Below are 21,057 nucleotides of genomic sequence, written 5' to 3' on the forward strand. Positions count from 1 at the left end.
AGCTCAGCCTTCGTGACTGTTTTGTGTTGAAGAGACTAGCTGCCAATACTGCATGCAGCCTGTGGCACTGACTTTAACAGAAGAAGCTATTTCTGCCACTGGAGAAAGGCACGTGTAGTTGTTTATGTCAGTAGATGCCTTCATTCAAAGCATGAACCTCATCTCTGTTGGGTCACAGCATGGTGAGTTGGATGAGGACTTCTAAGATGCGGTGGAAGACACGTATAGCATGGAGCGGCAACGTATCTCCTGCTCCGTGATGCTGTGCAGAGTGCTGCGTAGTGGTTTATGGCCAGGGCAGCCCCAAATCGTGAGAGTCACCTCTTGAAGGGGCAAAGCCAAAGACTAGTACAGTATTAATCAATGCTTACCAGTGATGCAAAGAGCTTTAGAAATTTTCTTGGTAAGTACTTGGCTACAAAGAGGTTAAGGACATTTGATTTAAACATCTGCTTTATTTTTCCCAATTTGGAAATTTGAAAGATAGCCTGTAAACATAACACTCCCTCCCCCACATCCCAACATCTTCTGCCTTTCTGGGATGCCATTAGATTTGCTGGTGTGCTTAAATGGTTTAATTAAAATCTTTTCTGGTCCAATGCAATAAACAATGTCTTCTGTCAATGCAACATATCTGATGCTAATGATGCTTCTGGATGATAGATTGTTGTGAGGACAGCTACAAGGGTAAAGAGTAACTTAATTTGAGAGGTTTGATTTTCTTTTACTTTAGCTGTCATGAGCTGAACAGATAACGCCAGTTAGAAAGAAGCAAAGGAAAAGGTTGAAAGTTTCTCATCTCCTTTGTTCCTATATGGAAATTTAACAGTATAATGACCAGGGGTCTGGAGAACAAGTCTTATGGGGAGCGGCTGAGGGAACTGGGGTTGTTTAGCCTGGAGAAAAGGAGGCTGAGGGGAGACCTCATCGCTCTCTACAACTCCCTGAAAGGAGGTTGTAGCGAGGTGGCTGTCGGTCTCTTCTCCCAAGTAACAAGCGATAGGACTAGAGGAAATGGCCTCAAGTTGCGCCAGGGGAGGTTTAGATTGGACGTGAGGAAAGATGTCTTTACTGAAAGAGTGGTTAAACATTGGAAGAGGCTGCCCAGGGAAGTGGTTGAGTCCCCATCCCTGGAGGTATTTAAAAGACGTGTAGATGAGGCGCTCAGGGACATGGTTTAGTGGGCATGGTGGTGTTGGGTCGACGGTTGGACTCGATGATCTTAGAGGTCTTTTCCAACCTTAATGATTCTATGATTCTATGACCCATTTGTCAAGTGATGTATATCTAGTACATGTTAAACTATTAGTTGCATTTCAGTAGGAAAAAGGAAATCTGGTTTGGGATACAAGACTCATGTTAGATTAAACAAAGTTGCTGGTGTTTGTGTGCGTGTATATTTCTCTGCAGAATATCGGTACATAAAGAATATAGTATTTGTGTGTTTTCTACTTCTGTATTGCTGCTTGGTCTTTATACACAAACATTTATTTATTTGGATTTCATGCTGGATCTGAGTACTTGTTCAAGTACTTATTCAGTGTGTACCTCATTCCCTTCCCTCTCAGCACTATGAATCTTCAAAAATGTAAATATCAGTCTTTTCTCTTTGACACTTGATGTTAGCCAATGAAGTCCATATCTACATCTGAAGTTCTCAAAGCTTCTAAGTATTCAGACTGTATAATCCTGCTTTTAGTATGTACTGCGTTAATTTTATAGCATTAGATACTGTTTGGGAATGGATATAAAACAGACTTTCTTTTGGCTCTTTCTTGAAGTGACCTGCGTTATTGTGAACAAGGCAATTAAAAAGTGGATTATAAAAATGATGCCAAATATCATTGAAATTACTATATATAGAGTGTATATATAAGCATACATTAATCTTTTTTAGAAAAAAACTGTTTCTACCAATTTTTAAAATTTAAATTACAGTAGTTAGCAAGTGTGGTTCTTGCGGTGAAAGAAACAGTAGGATATATATTTAAAATGTCTAAAAACAAATATCTTTGTTTCAAGATTTTACAAGTCAATGACCCAACATGTTGTTGACAACCAAGATTAAACACTTACAAGAAATCCCAAATTTCCACTGAGATACAGACACTGTTTCCTCTCCTGGCAGTTCATGAAACATTAAAATTTGAATTTCAGTCTGGTACCATCTGACCGTTTTGGAGCAGTATATCTTTAAATCTATTAGCAAGCTTGTGCAGAGTTTAGAGTGGGAGGAGAAAAGCAAAGCAGCATGTTTTCTTTGAGAAAAGTTAAGCTTTGAAAGCTACTGAAAGTTTTGGAATGTTAAAAGACAAACCAGCTGAGATACATTAATGGGCAAAGAGCAAGAGAAGAGGTCAAAACTGTACATGCAAATGTCCTTTCACATCCTAGTAATTTCTGAAGATTCACATGGCTTCAAAAATAAGCTTATCCCAGGGATACAATACACGTATTTGCAACCAGCTCTAATATTAGTCTGTCATTATGATGGTATCTGAAAGCCAATGATATTTATGCTAGCACAAAAGAGACTAATACGTTAATTTTATATTAGTCTCCCAACCCCAGTTGCCTTGTGTGTGGGAGTAGTTTCTTTGTAGGAGAAAGTCACTGCCGGTTGACTTTTTCTCTCCCTTTCTCACCCCCCCAACCATTGACTAATACTGAAATTTAACTTAGAGTGAATATTTCCTTTTTTGCTTATGTGCCATTTACTGTCATGTACTATTGTCTACATGCAGAAGCAACTAGAAATTGAATGAACATTGAGCACTAATAAAAATCATATGCTGCTCTCTAAATGATTTGATGGATTCATGAAAGTCAGCTGGCAATTAGTGGACAATGATCATACATTATATAACAGCCATCCTTATGACTGGGCACATACACATGTAAAACAGGAAAAGAACACAAAAAGAGAAAAATATTTGAGTTTTGATATGGGTCAATTAATTAAATATCAAATGTTGACATATTTTGCATGTATATTAGAAGTTAATCCACCACTGTGTTAAAAGGTTTGTAATGAGTCCAATATCAATGTGAATCCGGTCCTTTAAGTGACCACAGGCAAAACAAAATAACTTTATTGGATAAAACCAGTCAATTTTGACTACATAAATTGCCCTCATATTTCAATAAATATTGTAAGTACTATTTTTCAGCATGGCTTTCCAAATTCACTTTAGTGACTAAAGATACTAGCAATGATCAGATCACTTCAATTATAGGATACAACTACTTGTAGGTCTTTCTGGTGCAATTAAAAGGTAAAAACTCATCTCCTTAATAAATTAAGATGGCCACAGAACGGGTGGTGTTGCTAAATCTGTATTTTATATTAACTTATTTTTCTCAGTATGGGAAGGGAGGGAAGAACAGGTTTTAAACTTCAGACATGCAGACTTAGATAAACAAAATCCATTTGGAAATTTCTCCTTATAAATTAGTGAAATAATCTATAATGGTGTGCACCTCCTACATAAATATAAACAAAAATATTGTATTTCTACTCCTGGAGAATAAAACATTAAGTAAAAAAAAGTCCATATTCTTTTCCTCTACTTTTTTTTCCACGTGTTACTCTAATCACCCACCATGTAACATACCTGCATAATATGACTAGATGCCATCTAAAGTAATTAAAAGTATTATTTATTTTTCCTCATTTTCTGGTATTGCATCACCTGTCAAGTAAAAGACCCTGGCATTTCCCATTCTTACGTATTTGTAAAATGAATACCGCTTCCCACTATTATCTGTATGTGAGAGAGTGAATCTGCAGCTCCATTCAGATGTGTATGTGAGCATGCACACGTTCAGATGATGGATGTTGGAATAGTTGTTGACCTTCTGACTGATGGGCATACTTATGTGGAGTATCTGTGGATCTGAGTACCATTTAGCATGACAAAAGTGGCTCGATTTGGCTTTAGCTGATTAAAATTCATATCTAATATTTCATGAATATAAGTTACTTCAAACTGAAGCTCGACAAAGGGAAAATCATATTCAAGAAACTGTTGGCCTTGGAACTATATTTCATGTTATATTGTGGAAATCCAACTATTGTCTGCAAATGTCAGATTATACCCATTTTATCTGTGTTGCCCAAATGGATATTTCTCCCATTTGGAACCAAAGTGGTGCTTTGAGTTCTGGTGAAAAACATAGGAAAACATAAAAAAATCTCCTACGACCTAATTGTTGAGTTCCTCAGTTTCTTCTGTTCCTGAATTTATTCATGAGCACAGTCACAAAATCCTTCAAGACCCAACAGAAAATGTAGTGCTACACTGTAAAGTTCAAGAATACTTAATTGGACAGGGAAAAGGAAGAAATAACACCATAAATAATGCATGGCACAGTTCTAGAAAAGACTGAAAATTTGTTGGTAGAGGACTTTCTGTCGGGGGAGTGTATGCGCTATGACCAAATATAACCCAAGGCTTTGAGGACGATACCCTCATTCTTACAGATTTTATTTGCTTTTCTTCCTATTGCCTCTCTAAAATTCAGTGCTGTGCTCGTAGAGATGCATTTCAGATACTCTGTGAACCATCTGAATCAAAAGCATTCAAGTAAGAATTGGGGGTTTTGAGGGTTTTTGGTTTGCTCCAGTGAAGAGCCTCCTTCACTTGCAACGTGGTGCTGGCACATATAGACATTTCTCTAACCTGCTTTTGTCTGGGTCCTGTAGTATATAAATCTAAAGCACAAATGGAAGTGTTGCATTTCCCCCTTCAAAGGAAACTAGGGATTCAGGGCAAATGTCAACATTTTCCTTGGATAGTTCTGAGTGAGTAAAATAGGTTGTCAGCTATGCATATGAAATATACATTCATAATGTAGTGTCTGTATAATTTTTATAACAAAAAATGTGTACAACCTGTATAGTTATTTATTTCTATCTTATCCTACATTCAAATGGTTAAGCACCCTGCCTACTCGTATTATGGTGATCAGATCTTTTTTTAGTATACTGGGACTTTTAATTAAGTTGAATGGAAAATCAAGTTTTTACTCTATCAGGGTCATACCATGACAAATCAACTCAGGGCATTTGTAAGGCCCTGGGTATTTTTAATAGTTCTCAATCTTACGCTTTTCAAGGACTATGTTGTAATGGATACAGACAATAACACCTTTTAAAAATGTAGATTGCATTCAAGTAGCAAGGGGCAAAATAGGTAAACTCTTAAGCCAAAAAGCCCAGCTACACAGGAACGGTGGAGGAAATAAACAAAAAAAAAGTATAGAAACAAAATAAAAGCATTCTACAGCAGGTCTCAAAAACATTAATTAGCAATTTAAAATATCTTTCGTGGGAATTTTGTGCCTATTTGTTTACTAATGCAAACTCAAATACTACAGGTAATAGTACCTACAGAAAACCAGGTACCCTACAAGTAGAAGCTGTGCTTCTGGATTTGATACAGTAATGTGAATTTTGCATAGATTTTGCCCTTCAGTATTCCAGAGGCCTTAAATATAGGAAATGATTGAAATTCTTATTTTTCTAAGCACTGGTTTTGTAGGACTTCTGGGAATTCTAATTTCTTTCCAGCATGCCTCTTTCTGAGTGCCAGTGTGTGATGTGGTTTTTCAGCAATGCAACCCAAACTTGAAGCCAGATTCCCTAATGCTAAAGTCTGTGCTTATGCACAGAATTGGCACTGGGAAAACTCACTAATGAAAGATCTCTGCAATTGTATTTGTATGTTTTGGTTTTTGTTTTTTTTTTTTAATGTGGGCAAATTCCATGAGTTTTTACATATGGAAAGATTGATAAATATTTTAAGTGTCCTCTGAGCCATTCTAGGAATGGCTGCAGGCTTTCGTTGCTCTTAACAGTATGTTGATAACTGAAAGGTTGTGCAAGCCATCTGCTGATCGTTTTAAATTAAAGACAATATTACATTGAAATTTAGCAGTCACTACATTTGTAGCAATCTACAGGTTTGCTGTTCCTGTTTTGTTTGCTTTTTTTTCCCCCGCCCCTAGCATCATGCTTATTCAGAGCAGATGGCATCATGTAAAAGAAAACAGGATGGCTTCATTTTACTAAGGGAAACTCCCTGACACTTGGTAACTTGGTCTTTATCTGCCTCTGTGTTTCTTGTTTTTATAAATTTGCATTGCAGACTTTGTGGATTTTCATTTTAGCTGTGTTAAGCCTTTTAATACAGCCATAACAGCTCAGTCAGCATTAGCAAAATGTGCTCAGGTTATTGTGGGTTACATCTAGCTCTTAAGTTTCAAGCACGCTTCTATGTGAGAAATTTACCAGCAGAACTGTCCTGGCATAATCAGCCTCATGTGACACCCCTATGGATGTCTTGTTGGGAAAAACAGTGTACTCTTTTGCTTTAGTTTATGTCGCTTAGTAGCTTTGTAGTAGCTACTACAGTATCTAGACAGAGTTAGAAGGTGTTTCAACAAAAATGGGCTTCTTTCTCTGCTCTTTTGGGAAATTCAAGTTGCTTTAATTTATTTATCTTTAAAAAATGATTTCTAGCCATCTTTAATTTCTGCAATCAGGACTGCAGTTAGTTCTGCTTTGATTCAACAGGAAAGCAGCTCAAAATGTATCTCCTTGGAAATTATGTATCTCACTTCGGCACTAGCATCACCCACTGGCCCAAGTAGCATGTTAGTATTTGGGGCCTTTCCAGGTTCCCCCTATTTGGAATAGAAACTTATGCTAAAGCCTGATATTTTATCTGATGCAATCCTGCAGAAAAAACTGATGAAGTCTTCCCTTCTTGAACCCAATGGAAATAAACAACTTACATCTTCAGGCTCTCACTGGTCTTTTCCCAAGGAGCTCTTTCTCCCTGCTATATTGTCTGGTTCTCACAGGATTTCCTTGTTTTCAGCGGAATTGTATGTATGCACCTTTCCAAACCGACAGAGCCCAAAGAGTTGTCCCTATCTTAGAAAAACTTCTTTACAACATTGATTTTTAACCTTGTTCATGCTTTCTCATGAGAATCAATAATATTCAGCTGGTTTTAGTCTTTGCTGCAGAAAGAAGTATTTTCCCAGAAACCTTCAGAAATATCTTCCAGGCTAAGAGCACCATGGTCCCCCTCATCAAGACAGTTAAATCCGTGTGAGTGCATTATCCTTGGGAATTCCTGGTTTAATTAGATTGAGATTGCATCTACTTCGACTTTATTGTCAACTTTTCTCATTTTCATAATGTTAAGGAATGATAGAGTTACAAGTTTAGTCTGATCAGTGAGGTCCATACATGTATAACCTAATGTCCTCACTGCTATTCTTCTGTTACATGATTACTAGATTTCCAGTGTTTCTTTTTATTCTTAAAAAATGGTACCATCTAGTGAAACTCTACAGCCATTATAAATTGATGTTGTAAGAGTAAATTTTCTTATAAATTAAAATTTGTAATAATAAAAAAGATTCCTGAGAGAGAAATTGAACCCAAAAATGAACATAAGATTTTTACTGTTTCCCTCACTATATTAAAGGTGTATGTGAGATGTCATATAGATGTGAAACCAGAAAAATCAAATGGGCTTAGGCTTTCCCTTCTTATTGACACATCTGTTGCCTCCTGATTTATCTTCAGCTTTGCTTTCTTGTACCTGCGATTTTTGATGTAATACACCGTTTCAGAGAACCAGCATAGGCTCTGTGGTTGATAAAATGGCTTGTACACATAACTACTGTGGATTTACAGTAGGAGCAAAAGATTTTTTTTCTTTTTTTAATTCTCTAATCTCTTTCAGTCATTTTGGGGTGATAGGAAATCATATTTGCAGAAGGAAATGCTACTTGCAAATTGATTAATATGTTCCCACCAGTTAGTTCAGGTCTTTCTCATTCTTTTTTAAAAAACTTAACTTTAAAAAGCCAAGTGCTCCTGCAGAACTTGTGTTCCTGAGCTTTATTTCCTTCCACTCTGCCAGAAGGGTAGAGTACCCATCTCATAAATGTGGCCTCATCGAAATCTGTATCTCTGGGAAATTCTCACTGATTTTTCCAGTTTAGTTCTTTGTTAATAGAAAAGCATGAAGTATAACTTCCTCAAAAGCTTCTACAAGCCACAGTCTGCTAATGCTTTCCAACTGCTCTCTGTCTTGAGTGACATTCAGACAAAACTGCCTATAATTGTCTAGTTTGGTAGCTTTGCATTGCTAGAGCTGCAGCTATCGGTATGTAATGACAAATTTGGTCCACTCATATATGCATATATATGTATAAGTACTTTTAATAAGAAAAGTACCTAATGGGAGAAGAGAAAAACCTGTCTTCTCTGCTTGAGATATTTTGCTGACTTCCTGTGGGACTTGCTCACTGAAACTTATAATTACTTCATTAAATAATCTTTATGTAACTTACAATATGCCTTTGCCTACTGATTTTTTCTTTTTTTTTTTTTTTTTGTAAGATCAGTCTTGTACAGAAGATAAACAGTGAAAAAATGCCATTTTAGTATCAGCTTCCCACGTTCACCTACCTCTTCAAGCATAAAATAAAGAGTGGAGAATCAGGAATTTATAGCCCTGTATTGGAAACAGCTAATATGAAAGCAGAAGGACTAAACTGTGACATTTTAGGGACTCTAGAAGATTTCTGAAATGGTTAGCAGCTGGTATTTAACAATGGGAGAGTGATTATAGTTTCTGGCTAGATTTTTAAAAATGACTAATGATTTTAGGCATCAGTGTTGTGAAGTTCCAACTTGCATGCATTGTAAAAGCTCCTGATTTTTCAGGAAGGAAGGAGTACAAAAGCACCCAAAATGAAGATTCTTCAAATCACAAATTGTCTCTAAAGACAATTTCCTAAAATGATCTCAGAGGGGGTGCATTTATATAACCGGGATGTTTGAATAAAACAGAAACAGGAGGAAGTTCAAAACTGGAAAGCCTGAGACTGTGTGGAGTTTTCCTATTTTTCAGCTCAGGGCTTACAAAGTCAGTGTTGGAAACTATGACACCGTGGCTTAAAAATTTCCACAACATCTCACATTCTTTTTCATGTTCCTTGAATTTGAAAGGTCCACAAAACTTGAAGAATATTTTTAATAACATTTAAAATTATCAGTTAATAACATTTAAAACTATCAATAAACTTTAAGAACAAAGAATTCTGCATCACAAGATATTCCTTTAATCCATATTTAATGTAATTATGAATAATTTGGGATTTAGAATGTGATTGGATTGTTGTGTGCCAGAGCTTAAAGACTGGAAGGCAGACAAGCACTTCCCATCATTCGCAGCTACTGCATAAACCAAACAAATTTACGTCCAATAATTTCTGACAGCAGCATTTGGAATATGAATAGAAACATTCTTCTGTCACAGAAAAAATTGAGGGGCCACTCCTGCAACGAATACTTTTGCGCTGGCTCAGGATTTCTTAGTACAGGGTTACATTGCTAGATCATGGCATTAGACAGTTTTATTAAATTGCTTTGGAGATATTTGAAAGTACTTAGCAGGAAAATAATTCAAAATTATTGGATACAAATTCAGTTTCTAAGCTAACATGCATGGAAATCTGGTGATAATGATGTTTGACTTTGTATCTTAGTCTAATATTTTCTTTTGAGTGTTTTCTTTACTAATATTAATGTATTTTGAAATAAATTGATAGCTAAAATCACTTGTGTTCTTATGTGTTCTTATAATGATGTATAACTTCACGGTGCCCTAGATTTCAGAAATTATATCTACGTTCAGTAACCTATCTTCATGTTTATCTTTTGTTTTGTTTTTGAAGAATAAGGATAAATATGCAATTTTTCCTTTTACTTTACAGATGCCTTACGCTTTGTTGAAGATACATGAATACATAATGCCCTTGTACCTTACTACTTAATTGAAGATGATTGATAAGCAGCAGATGCGCTAAGCTGTAAAATATCTCCTTTCTAGCCCTCGTCTCTTTAAGGTCACTCTTTGATTCTAGTTATCTTGTATGTTTAACAACATTTGCCTCCTTTCTGTGGTATCTTATAATTTTCCTCTTTTTGAAATGACTGTAAGTACCTGTGCTTCTGCTTTTAGAAACAGTTTCCTATTTGGTTAGAAACAGCAAGAAACAGAACCAAACCCCTCCCTACTTGACAGCTGATGATGTTCAGGGCGACCTAGGAAGCTGTTGCTAACTGTCCCTTTGCTGGCAGCCCCCCTGCATCGCTCTGCAAGAACTGCTAAGGGGCAAAGATTGCACTTGTCTGCTCTTTGTTACATTTTCTGCCCTCCATTTCAATGCTGTGCATCCATCTCCCCTGAGGAGAAACTATTTTCAGTTTCCACCTGCCCTGAGAAACTTTCATTTTAAACGGCTTTATTTTAACAGTGTTTTCAAAGTCTGTAAAGCACTTGCTATAGGGATAGCTGCCAGGATTGCTTGTCTTTGCACAAAAGAGTTCAAGCTCTTAAGGTGCCTGGCTTCTACCACTATCTAGGCTCTTCATCGAGAAGGTGAGCCCAGAGCCTGTGGAAATACCTGGAAATGAAGGTGTTTCTGAAAAAATATCTTTCATATCTGAGGCAGCTCAGCTGCATCTGATGGGGAACCACCACAGCTGAGAAGGATGGAAATGAGGAAAGCCCGTAAGACTGCAAATCAATGAGAAATGTCACCAGGAGAAACTTCTTTTCATGAACAACAGGACCTAATTTTGGACATGAGGAAAAATGTCTTTACTGAAAGAGTGGTTAAACATTGGAACAGGCTGCCCACAGAAGTGGTTGAGTCCCCATCCCTGGAAGTATTTAAAAGATGTGTAGATGAGGCACTTAGGAACGTGGTTTAGTGGGCATGGTGGTGGTGGGTTGACGGTTGGACTCGATGATCTTAGAGGTCTTTTCCAACCTTAATGATTCTATGATTCTAATTGAGGAGAAAAGGGAAGGAGGAGCCTGGCTAAAAGCCAAGCAGAAGTAAAGCACTAGGTGCTGGAAGGCACCGAAGGCAAGGATGGGTGAAGGGGGGGAGAGAGAGGGGCTCAGCCCTTGTAAAGTGCATTGGGGAAAGGAGGGGGGGTGCGTGTCAGACAGTAGATAAATGTGAATAGGAGAAAGGAATGTCAGAGGAATAGAAATTGTGCAAAAAGGCAATTAAATTAATGCAGTTACATGGCCTGGTCATGTTTTGCAGCTAAAAATATGTATTTTTGTAACATCACTTTTCTGTGGTGAACAATTGTTGGTTTTTGCCATGGGGACCTTGTGTGCTTGCCAAAGGCAGGACAAACAATGTCTACATCACTTCTACTCACACAAAACACTTGGATACCCCAAAATGTTAGTACTGAGGTTTTGTGTGATTGTAAAAAAGCTTTTTTTATGGCTTTCTGAGATAAGCAGTATACTATTAAACCCTGGCTATGGAATTGTGGCATTTACGGCTTTCTGAGATAAGCAGTATACTATTAAACCCTGGCTATGGAATTGTGGCATTTAGCTGTCAACAGCCAGCCCGAGAGTGTGACTCAACAGTACCTGCAACTTGCATCATGTTTCTCTGGATCTCACTCATATGCAAGCTTTCTGTGCTTGCTTGATACCTGGGGAAAACACTGCAAGAGTATTTTGGCCCTTTCCCAGAGGAATTAGGTATAAAGAAGGACTTAGCAAGCTTCTTATTTCTGTGAAGTTTCTAATTTCTGTTGTTTAATTTTCTTATTTCTGTTGTTTATGCAGGACCTAGAAAACATTTTTTTTTTTCCCTCTGGAAACTCAAGGCATTCATGGTCCAAATTTTATTTGTAAAACTAAGTATACAGGGATGGATGTCAGATCCAATTGAACAGAACCTGATGCTGGTTAGCTCTTTCCTAACAGATACCCAAGCAGCCAAAACGAATTTTAATCTGTCCTTCCACCTATTCCCCTACCCCATGCTGCTAAAATACCACTCGCAGTATTGGGAAACACGCTCTTAGCTGAAACTGGGGAAATTATTTAGGTCTTGTGGGACTTGGCAGCATTCACATAGCAACAGGGGAGCTCTAGGTGTGGTGTGTTCAGTCGTTGTGGTCACTAGAGAAAGCAGATGTGGTTCCTGTCCTTTCCCATCTGCTGCTTCTGCATTGCAGGGATGGGAAGGAGCATCCAAGTGGGACGATAGCTGCTTTTTCTCAGTAGCAGTGCTCACATAAATGGATGTCAAAAGTACAGCCTTGGTGAGTTGAACCTGGCAAGCTCTGGCGGTGTTTTGCACTGGCAGGGAGGCACAAATCTCCCACAGGAAGACGCAGGTTCCATTCTCTAAATACTACTCAAAAAACCCCCACTAGTGTATTGGTGAAGAAAATGGGACTGGTTTTCTCCAAGGCACTCATACTCCAGCCATGCAATTCAAAACACATTTTGAAATAGCAAGAAAGAGGAGAAACACACAAAAGTTGTTTAGAATCAATGTCTTACCATTTTGCTATGTTCGAGATTTCTTTTAGTAAATTTCTATATACAGATCCAGTAAGAAAGTCTACCTTTTTTCAGTTCTGAAGTTCAAGTCAAAATTCACTGTTTTTTATATCTTTTTTCAATCTCTCACTGGGAATTCAAAACAGAATTTTAAAAACAACATCAAACAAGCAACCTGCTCTTAGAGGGTTGCAGAGTACAGTGTAGCAAGTTTAAGGAAGAAATTATTTATAATGAGGGTGGTGAAGCACTGGCACAGGTTGTCCAGAGAGGTGGTGGATGCCCCGTCCCTGGAAATGTTCAAGGTCAGGCTGGACGGGGCTCTGAGCAACCTGATCTAGTTGAAGATGCCCCTGCTTATTGCAGGGGGGGTTGGGCTAGATGACCTTTAGAGGTCCCTTCCAACCCAAACTGTTGTATGATTCTATGATAAGTTCAGACATTAAAAAGCAAGAGAGAATATAATATGCTCTGTGCAAAGCAGCTGTGGCTAAATGTTGATTTGCACATTAGGACTAGATTAGCATCATTCAGATGTGACCTGCATATTGAATAACTATCACAAGTATAGTACTGTTGATACAAAATGAAACTGCACAGTACACTTCAGATCTAATATAGCACCCTTTTGCGTTCTTAGATTCCACAGAAGTGTAAAGGAGGAGCTTTTACTTCTAAATTTGTATAAAATGCGTGTAATTCTGTTTCCTGTAAAAGATCAGTGTGATACTCAGTATGTTTATAAAACAGAATATAATATTCTATAAAAGTGGTTGTCTTTTAGCCACTCAAAGACAAGAAATATTCAGAGAAATGACCATATAAATGTTGATTACTCTATTTCTGCTCTGAAACCAGTCAAAATTGATTTAAGGTGTTGTGGCCAACTTATCACATATTATGTGGCTACAGTGCCTGCATGACTAGACTTCGAACGTTTTAAACTTCAGAAAGACCTTAGTATTGATAAATCCATCTGATTCACTTTCAATTAACATGTAATTTGCATTTGACATGAAGGACACATTGTGCGGGAAGCCCCCCTAAGAAGTTTTGTGTTAGTGAAGTGGTGAGCTTTAGGATAATTGATTTCTGCAGGATAATTATTTTCCCCAACTTTTGACAACATTCTTTCTTTGGAAAAATTAAAAAGATGAGCATCCTCGCTGAAACCACACAGGAAACAGAGGCACATCTGGTGTGTTGGTGGTTATATCCTCTCATAAACGTGCAGCACGCTGGCTGCGCGCATTGCTTTCCAGGAAACGTACCTTCCAGCGAGGCCCACCAGTGGACCAGCATGCTGCCCGCCCCAGAGGGGCGTTTCATCTCCAAATTTTGGCATATCTCACTAATACAAAAAGCCTGTGCTGCATATGCTTAAGGTGTCAGTGCCGTGGCAGGGAAGCAGAGGTTTGGGGCAGGCTGGAGGAGTTTTACAGTGAAAAGCAGCGCTTGTCTGAGAAATGTGAAGGGCTGGTAGGCATCGAGTTGGCTCTGCTCAGGCTGTGCTCTCAGCCTTCACAGGCGCTCTTACGTGCTTTCTGCAGCAACGCCTAAGGACAGAGGGCGGTTTTTTCAGACCATGCAAAGTAAAACAGAAAATTGTGTGAATGTGTGGTGGGGGAAAGTTCACTAAATTCACATGGAAGTCACTACAGAGAGTTGCTTGCTTCTTTATCTGCCAGACTAGAAGGAATTTTCTGTCCAGTGATACCTAACAGATCTCATAGCAAAAACAGATCTGTATCTAAATATGCCTCTAACATCGGGTAGACACATAGAAAAGCTGCACATGTGTCACAAGAGATCTACACATGTGCATAGTGTCTCTATGCACACACGTATTAGTGGTAAACTTGTATTTTCTTTTTAGAAATTATTAATATGTGAAGGTAAAGCTGCCACTCCTATCTAGTAGATGGCATCAGACTTGCTCAAGTGTTTTCTCTTTCATGGTGGTGTGGTTTTTTTGTTCATTGCTGTCTAGTGATAGATGGCCAGCTTTTCTCTAGTGACTTTTAGATCAATGTCCAAAGGTGATATTGAACTTCTGTTAAGACTTTGCAGAGCGTAGTGAAGTAAATTGTATGCCCCTAATAACTGAATGATAAAGTGAGTTGCAAAACCTAAGGTTCTTGCCAAAGCTAATAAACAGACACACTAAGAGAATCAGGATTTTGGAATTCTGGATTTCCAGACACCTCCACACAAACCAGTAGATCCAGTTAGGAAATCATGCTTTAAGTAGTGTAGACAGAAACTCAGATTTTCTGAGTGGAAGTGTGTACCTTAGCCATCTGGTTACTCTGCCATATATTGTTAAGGTAGATCTACTAAGGGTGTGCTTTCTAAATCAGACACTTTGTAACAGAGAAGGGACTTTTCATTCCTGGACTAGTATAGATTTCTTGTATACTAGGCTAGGACCTTGGAATAAAAAAAGTGGGCTATTGATTTAATTACTTACAAGTTAATATACATATTAGTTTGTACATAGGAGAACAGCATCTTGTAGTTACTCAAATATTGCTATTAATGATAGCAAAATATAGGTTCTTGAATCATTATTTTTTTAGTATTGTCATAATTAATTCTGTTTCAAGCATACCTTATTACAGATTTATCATGTTGACAATGCTACCGAACAATTCAATTAAAGTACACGTGAAAGCTGTAAGAAGGTTACTACTGGTGTGCAAGACCGGTCTCATTTTCTCTACAATGCTATCAAAAATGGATGTTGCTCATCGTATCACACATATACTGCCATGTTTTCTGCAGTGCAAAATAATCTTTAAAGATGTGTTAAAGAGAATACATAGTTTGGAGAACATACTAGTAAATGCTTTCATTTTTAATCATACTGCTTCTTTAAAATTTCATATCGCAGACCATCACCAAAGATCATCCATTGTTCCCCTTGCTTTTTTCACTTGTGTTTTGATTAGGTTACCACTAATGTCTGAACATATTTCTCATATCCCTTTCCACTGCTGCTGTACAGCTTTACTTGCAGCAGGCACAAGAAGCCAACGCATTCACCCTTAGCTTTAACTTCACTCCCTCTCATCCAGCAATGGAGAAAACACCAACTTTAGCGATTCAATTTATAATGTGTGAATGGGACAGGAATCAGTCTGTATTTGACAGCTTTGTTAGCCCTACTATGCTAGCATGAATTGTTAGTAAAACCCAATTTTACTCTGTGGCCATGTAGTCTTAAACAAAGTGAACCTGCGTGCACCTGAGTAGCCGTGGTGTAATGAATCACTTTGCAGGATTGGAGCCCTTGTTAACATAAACAGCAGATATAACTCCTGATGCATCCAGGAAACAGCTTTGTTGAGCAATGAAGTGCCAAGCAAACATAATTTGTCTGCAGTGCATAAATACATGATAACAATTATTTTACCTTTAAAATAGATCTTAAAGGTCTTTTACTTCAATAGCTACACAAATGGAATTAGTGGCAGAGGAATCACCCCAGTTCAAGGAGTTATTCTATTCCTCTCTTCTAATTAGTTGCAATTAATTAAACACGCTCTTATGCAAAAAAATCTACAGGCGTCAACAAAGGAAGTTATCAGAATTTTTCAGACATTTTTCCTGGAATCTGTAAACTTTTACTGTAAAATTCATTTAGAATTCTGTACTAGTAAATGTTCTTAATCGTGCAAGTTTTATGAAAAAGCTTTTACATAAACAATGGCTTTAAAATACATGTTTTTTCTTAAAAAAACCCCAACCCCCTCTAAGCGATATTTCACGGGACTTTCCCTGCCACCGTTGTGTGCTAATGGCTGATTCTACATACCTGCACTTTCTCTGGAGGGGGAGAAGGGCTGGCTGGGATTTATGTTGTGTAGGGGGGTTCCTCGAGTCAGAGATGTAAGTCAACCCACTAAAATGGGAAATCAGAGCAACTGATGAAGTGTGTACAAAGAAGGAAAATGTCAGATTATTTCCTGGCACTGTAAGGAATACAAGCCTTATGCTGAAATATGCTTGAATGATACCTCTTACGAAACATTTGCTTACCAAGAAATGAGATCCATTCATGCCCAGTTTTTCTACAACCACAGCAGATTCAGGCATTCCAGACTGAGGTGAGAAAAAATAGAATTATTACAATAGTATGAAACTTGACATTTGTAAGCCAACTAATTGATATTTCTATGCTCAAATACTTGGGGTTGTGGAAATCTTTATAGTATTTGACATGGTTAATTAGAAAAAGAATATTGGACAGAATAACAGTAATTCTTACAAATAGGTAGTGACTTCCACGTAAGAGAGAAGACAGTGTTACCTCTTTCTTAGGAAGAAAGATTACAGGGGATAAGGGCTGATAAAATCGTGAATGGAGTAGACAAGATGAAATTATGAAGCATGAAATGTAACATAAATAGAACAAGGAGCCCGACAGAAATAAACTGTGGAACTTTAATTGCTATGGGATAGGAGGCCAGCATTAGAAACAGGTTAAAAGGGCTTATGTCACAAGCTACCATCAGCAGCCGTGCCATCACCTCAGGAAATGGTTATATCACCAACTGCTGGAAAATGAAGGCTATATAACAGAAAGCTCTGTTACATGCCTGTTTACCATCCTCTGTACGCACTGGCTGCTGCTTGGCTTCAGCACCAGATGATTGGGCTAAGTGTGTCTTGCAGTTCCCATGGTAGATGGGCATTGCTGGAAAGAATTTAGGTTCAGAAACAGGATTTCTTTTCTGTAACAAGGTTGTGGTGGTGGTGTTTTTTAAGAAAGTTCGTGCTGATTATAAATTAAAATGAAACAGGAATGTCCAGAAGTGGTATCTCTTTATGACAGAAACTAAATAGTAATTTTTTTTTACTGTCTGAGTGTTTCAAAAACATTTGATTAACTGCATTTTCTAAGACCACCCTGAGATGAAAACTCTATTAGTAAGGGGAGTTGAGGTGCATGGGAAATAAAACTCATACAGTATCCAGTGGTTTTGGATGCCTAACTAGAGCTATTTAGGATCTGTGAGATATACGTGTATATTTGCATATTCAATATTTCGGCATTTTTACCTTCTGAGCAGAGCTGCCACTGTGGGTACAACTCTCACCTCTCACCACTTCTGCAAATCAGAGCCTGGAATTTCAAGTCAAGCACTCAGGAAATGTCATGTATTTTCTGGGTGACTTGCATGGCTTCAGGTAAAATTGCTGAGCTGGGGCAGTGACAGAATCTGGTATTTCAAGGCAGAATTGAATCGACATTACCATGAATTAATTCTGTCTCTTTCAGCAAGCCCTGGCCTTGCGTACCTTACAATTTCTGTAACGGCCCAGATTAGTGCACAAAACATACAGGTTTCTCTGCATTGAAAGAGGCAGTTTTTTGTGAATGGAAAAGGTAGCACACAAAGAAGCAATTACAGACTATCATAACGTGTATGTAAAAGGGGGCAAATTCAGGTTATAGAGGTAATCCCACTTCGGGCACTTTTAACATTGAGTGCTTGTTTCTGCAACCTTAACAGCATTATTTTAGGGTTCACGTACATGTATGCCCAGTCGCGGGGGGGGAGATCCAGCACAGCACCCCGGTGCGTTGGCTGACTGTGGGCAGTACCTGGTGCTCAGGCTCTGGTAGCAGGATCTGAACAGGTCTGTACACGGTGGCCGCAGGCAAATGGCTGCTACTCCCCGGTGCTAGCCTTTGATACGCAGAATGGCCAAGCACTTAATGCTGGTTATACTGTAGTAATTAGATCACTTAGCTGCTTTAATCAGTGATGTGAGTGTAAGCATAGTTATTAACAGCTTTTTATAAGGTTGGAAGAGTCTCTCTTGACAAGTATGAAGCCAGTAGTTACAGCATGCCTGCTGAAATTTCCCTGGAAGCCTCTGAGTTGTTGAACAATTGCTATTAATTTTCTGTCTTCTATTCTGCTGTAGAATTACAGGGTACTTTAAAATCATTATATCTTCTATTAATTAGTCTGATTTCCTTTAAGCTGGAAGGCATTGAGCTAATTAATCCTCTGAGTAGCTGTTCACAGTAATGTTTGCAGTTTAGCTGATACATTACCGTTATGGTATGCATTGATTCCATGGACCAGGTTAGCTTTCTCAACGTGGGGACAATGGTCCACCTGTGAGACATCTGCATTGCAAAAGCGTTGTGTTTTTTTTTTTTTTAAATTGTACATGCATGAGCATATGTATTTATGCACAAGGCAAAATGGAAAAATAATAATAAAAAATGAACATTTTAAACTTTGGCCTAATTCTTATGTGGCTACAAATGGAACACATGTAGCAACACTTCAAAACACTGTATTATTTTCCTTGAGAAAGGTTGTATGCTCCCTCAATTGAAAAGGATGAGAAACCTTAATGACAATAAATTCTCACTGTTGGTGTAAAGCAGGTGCTGGAAAAGATCGGTGCTTCTACAGTTAGAAGTAGGACAAACACGAGACAGAAAAATCCTATATATAAAATTATATAGAGAAACGTACATTAAAAAAAACCAAAAGGAATGTAAAATGACACTATATATCAAAATGCAGTGAATGGACATTATTGTGTAAGTAAGTTACAGGTAGAAGTCTAAAACCCGAGTCATAGTATTCAGTAACTTACAAAGAAAAATCTGATATCAAAAAAAGGATATATCATGGAGGATATATTTTATATATCTTGGAGGAGATTATTCAAGTAATGAAAGGATGACTGAAGACAAGCTTGGAATATTTTGTGCAATTCAGGTTATTTTACATACACTAGAAGGGACATCGCAGAACTAGGAAAGGTACAAGCAGACAAAAGAAAGATTAAAAAAAAAGCTCAAGTATCTTAAACTTAAGCAACATCTAGCAACTACTGTGGTTATATATGCATTGAGGAGAAAAGATGAACAGTAGATTCTTATTGACAATCTGTAAATTTTAAAGCAATATTCAAATATAAAATCTAGACCCACTTTCAGTGAAATGGTTATTTCTTCCCAGCAGGAAATAAATTGGGGCATGAAATACCTTTTCTATTATAAGAAATATCCCTGTGAGCAAACATTTTTCTATGATTTGCCATGTAGGAGACCTTAGCTATCAGCTTCTGCCATGAAGTAAATTTCTATAAAAAACAGGAGAGCACCAAGAAACTCACATAATATTAATAAGAATAAGTTCTTGGGGGTGACAATTGCCAACTCATCTATTTTCAGTACTTTTAAATACCTGTGCTACATTTAGGATAAGATATCTGTTTTTCAAAGATAAATCCAGTAAGAGTTTCTGCTAGCTGAATATAGACTGGACTTTCTAAAGTGTTACATATACATTCAGTACCTGTCTTAGAAGATCTGCAACTTGAAAAGCTGTCCAGTTCTCAAATTCCTCTTGAGATGGTAGTTTTGTGGCCATGTTGCTATCCAGTGAGAAAGACTTGATCTGTATGAGTAACACTGAACTGTTGCTTCACTGGTTTTTACTGAGCTGCTGTAGAAATCCTAGGAGGAAGTCCTTTTTGCAACTTTTTTCCTGTTTGCTCACTTAAAGTGAACGCCTATAAAGGGTGATTTAGGAAGTACCAATACTCTTCTGTGAGTGACTCTTTCCAGTATAAGGAAACTCTAAGTTTCATAACAACATATGCAAATATCTGTCATTACTGAAATCAGTTAAACAAATTCTGCAGAAAATCAGCGTATAAAATATTTCTAAGTCATCAGCATCTTAAAGGTTTAAATATGGAAACTATTTTTCATATCTATTACAAAAACAATTAGTGATAGCTGGCTCTTGCCTACCTTGAACTACTTGATCCAGCTGCTTGGATCTGCCTTCAGATTGCATTTGACTTGCTTGTGAGTTTTGTCATATTGTGCTGTGGTGTTTAGACAGAAAAAATAGAGCTCAGTTGCAGAACTTTTACTTCCATATTGTCACATCATATAATCTCATTCCTTATGGCAAGTCTGGGCATCATACTTTTGGTCTTAAATAAATCATGCAATTACTCTAAGGTGATGTATGATCTAAAGATTTGGGGTTTTTTTTGGTTTTGTTGATTCCCCCCCCCCCCCCCCCCGTCATTATTATCACTGCTAAAGAACAAATTGTCAATAAATTCATTCCAGTGCTACATTATCTTTTCAAGAGGTAGGCCTAACATAAAATGCTGTACTGAGTCAGACTATAAGCTCATCCAGCCCAGCATCTTCTTTTCTGACTGTGGTCAGAAGTGAGCTACCTAGGAAACTGTATAGAAACAGGGCAAGCATGTAAGACTTCCGTAGTATTCTCCCAGTCTCCAACCATTTTGAACTCAGGGGCTTACTGGTCTGGATATGGTTTCTACATATGCTGCATGCATATATATCATATATATTACACCAATGATTCCCAAATTTGGAGCCATGACCGTTATCCTTTAAGGAGGGAGATGCGCAATGGACTGGGCAGGCAGAGCCAGGAATCGCTCCTGGGCTGCAGGAGGAGGGAGACAGATGTTTTTAGTAGAGGCTGGGGCTCAGATGGAGTCGAGAGGGAGCAGAGCCAAGGAGGCTCAGGATGGGCACTTCTGCCCCTTCCCACCCCTGTCCCTGTCCAGCCATCTCCTCTGAGCTGCATCCTTGCCCCACTCACAG

At 38.0% G+C, this 21,057-nt stretch overlaps 1 protein-coding gene across 3 annotated transcripts in view; it reads right to left on the minus strand.

The window, feature by feature from the left end:
* The window catches only part of BLNK (B cell linker), a 106,702-nt gene extending 86,844 nt beyond the window's left edge, over positions 1 to 19,858 (minus strand). Inside the window, exons 1-2 of one of the 3 annotated variants that reach the window (XM_076338811.1) lie at positions 19,757 to 19,858; positions 16,464 to 16,526 (exon numbers count right to left, since the gene is read on the minus strand). In XM_076338811.1, coding sequence (XP_076194926.1) covers positions 16,464 to 16,526; positions 19,757 to 19,831 — 138 coding nt within the window. In that variant the 5' untranslated portion in view covers positions 19,832 to 19,858. Of the gene's footprint in view, positions 1 to 16,239; positions 16,291 to 16,463; positions 16,527 to 19,756 lie in introns of those variants that run through there. The other 2 variants (XM_076338809.1, XM_076338810.1) reach the window with 2 other exon arrangements.
* Between the last annotated feature and the right edge of the window lie 1,199 nt (positions 19,859 to 21,057).

This window comes from Aptenodytes patagonicus, chromosome 5 (assembly GCF_965638725.1).
Source record: "Aptenodytes patagonicus chromosome 5, bAptPat1.pri.cur, whole genome shotgun sequence".
In the NCBI taxonomy this organism is placed as follows: domain Eukaryota; kingdom Metazoa; phylum Chordata; class Aves; order Sphenisciformes; family Spheniscidae; genus Aptenodytes; species Aptenodytes patagonicus.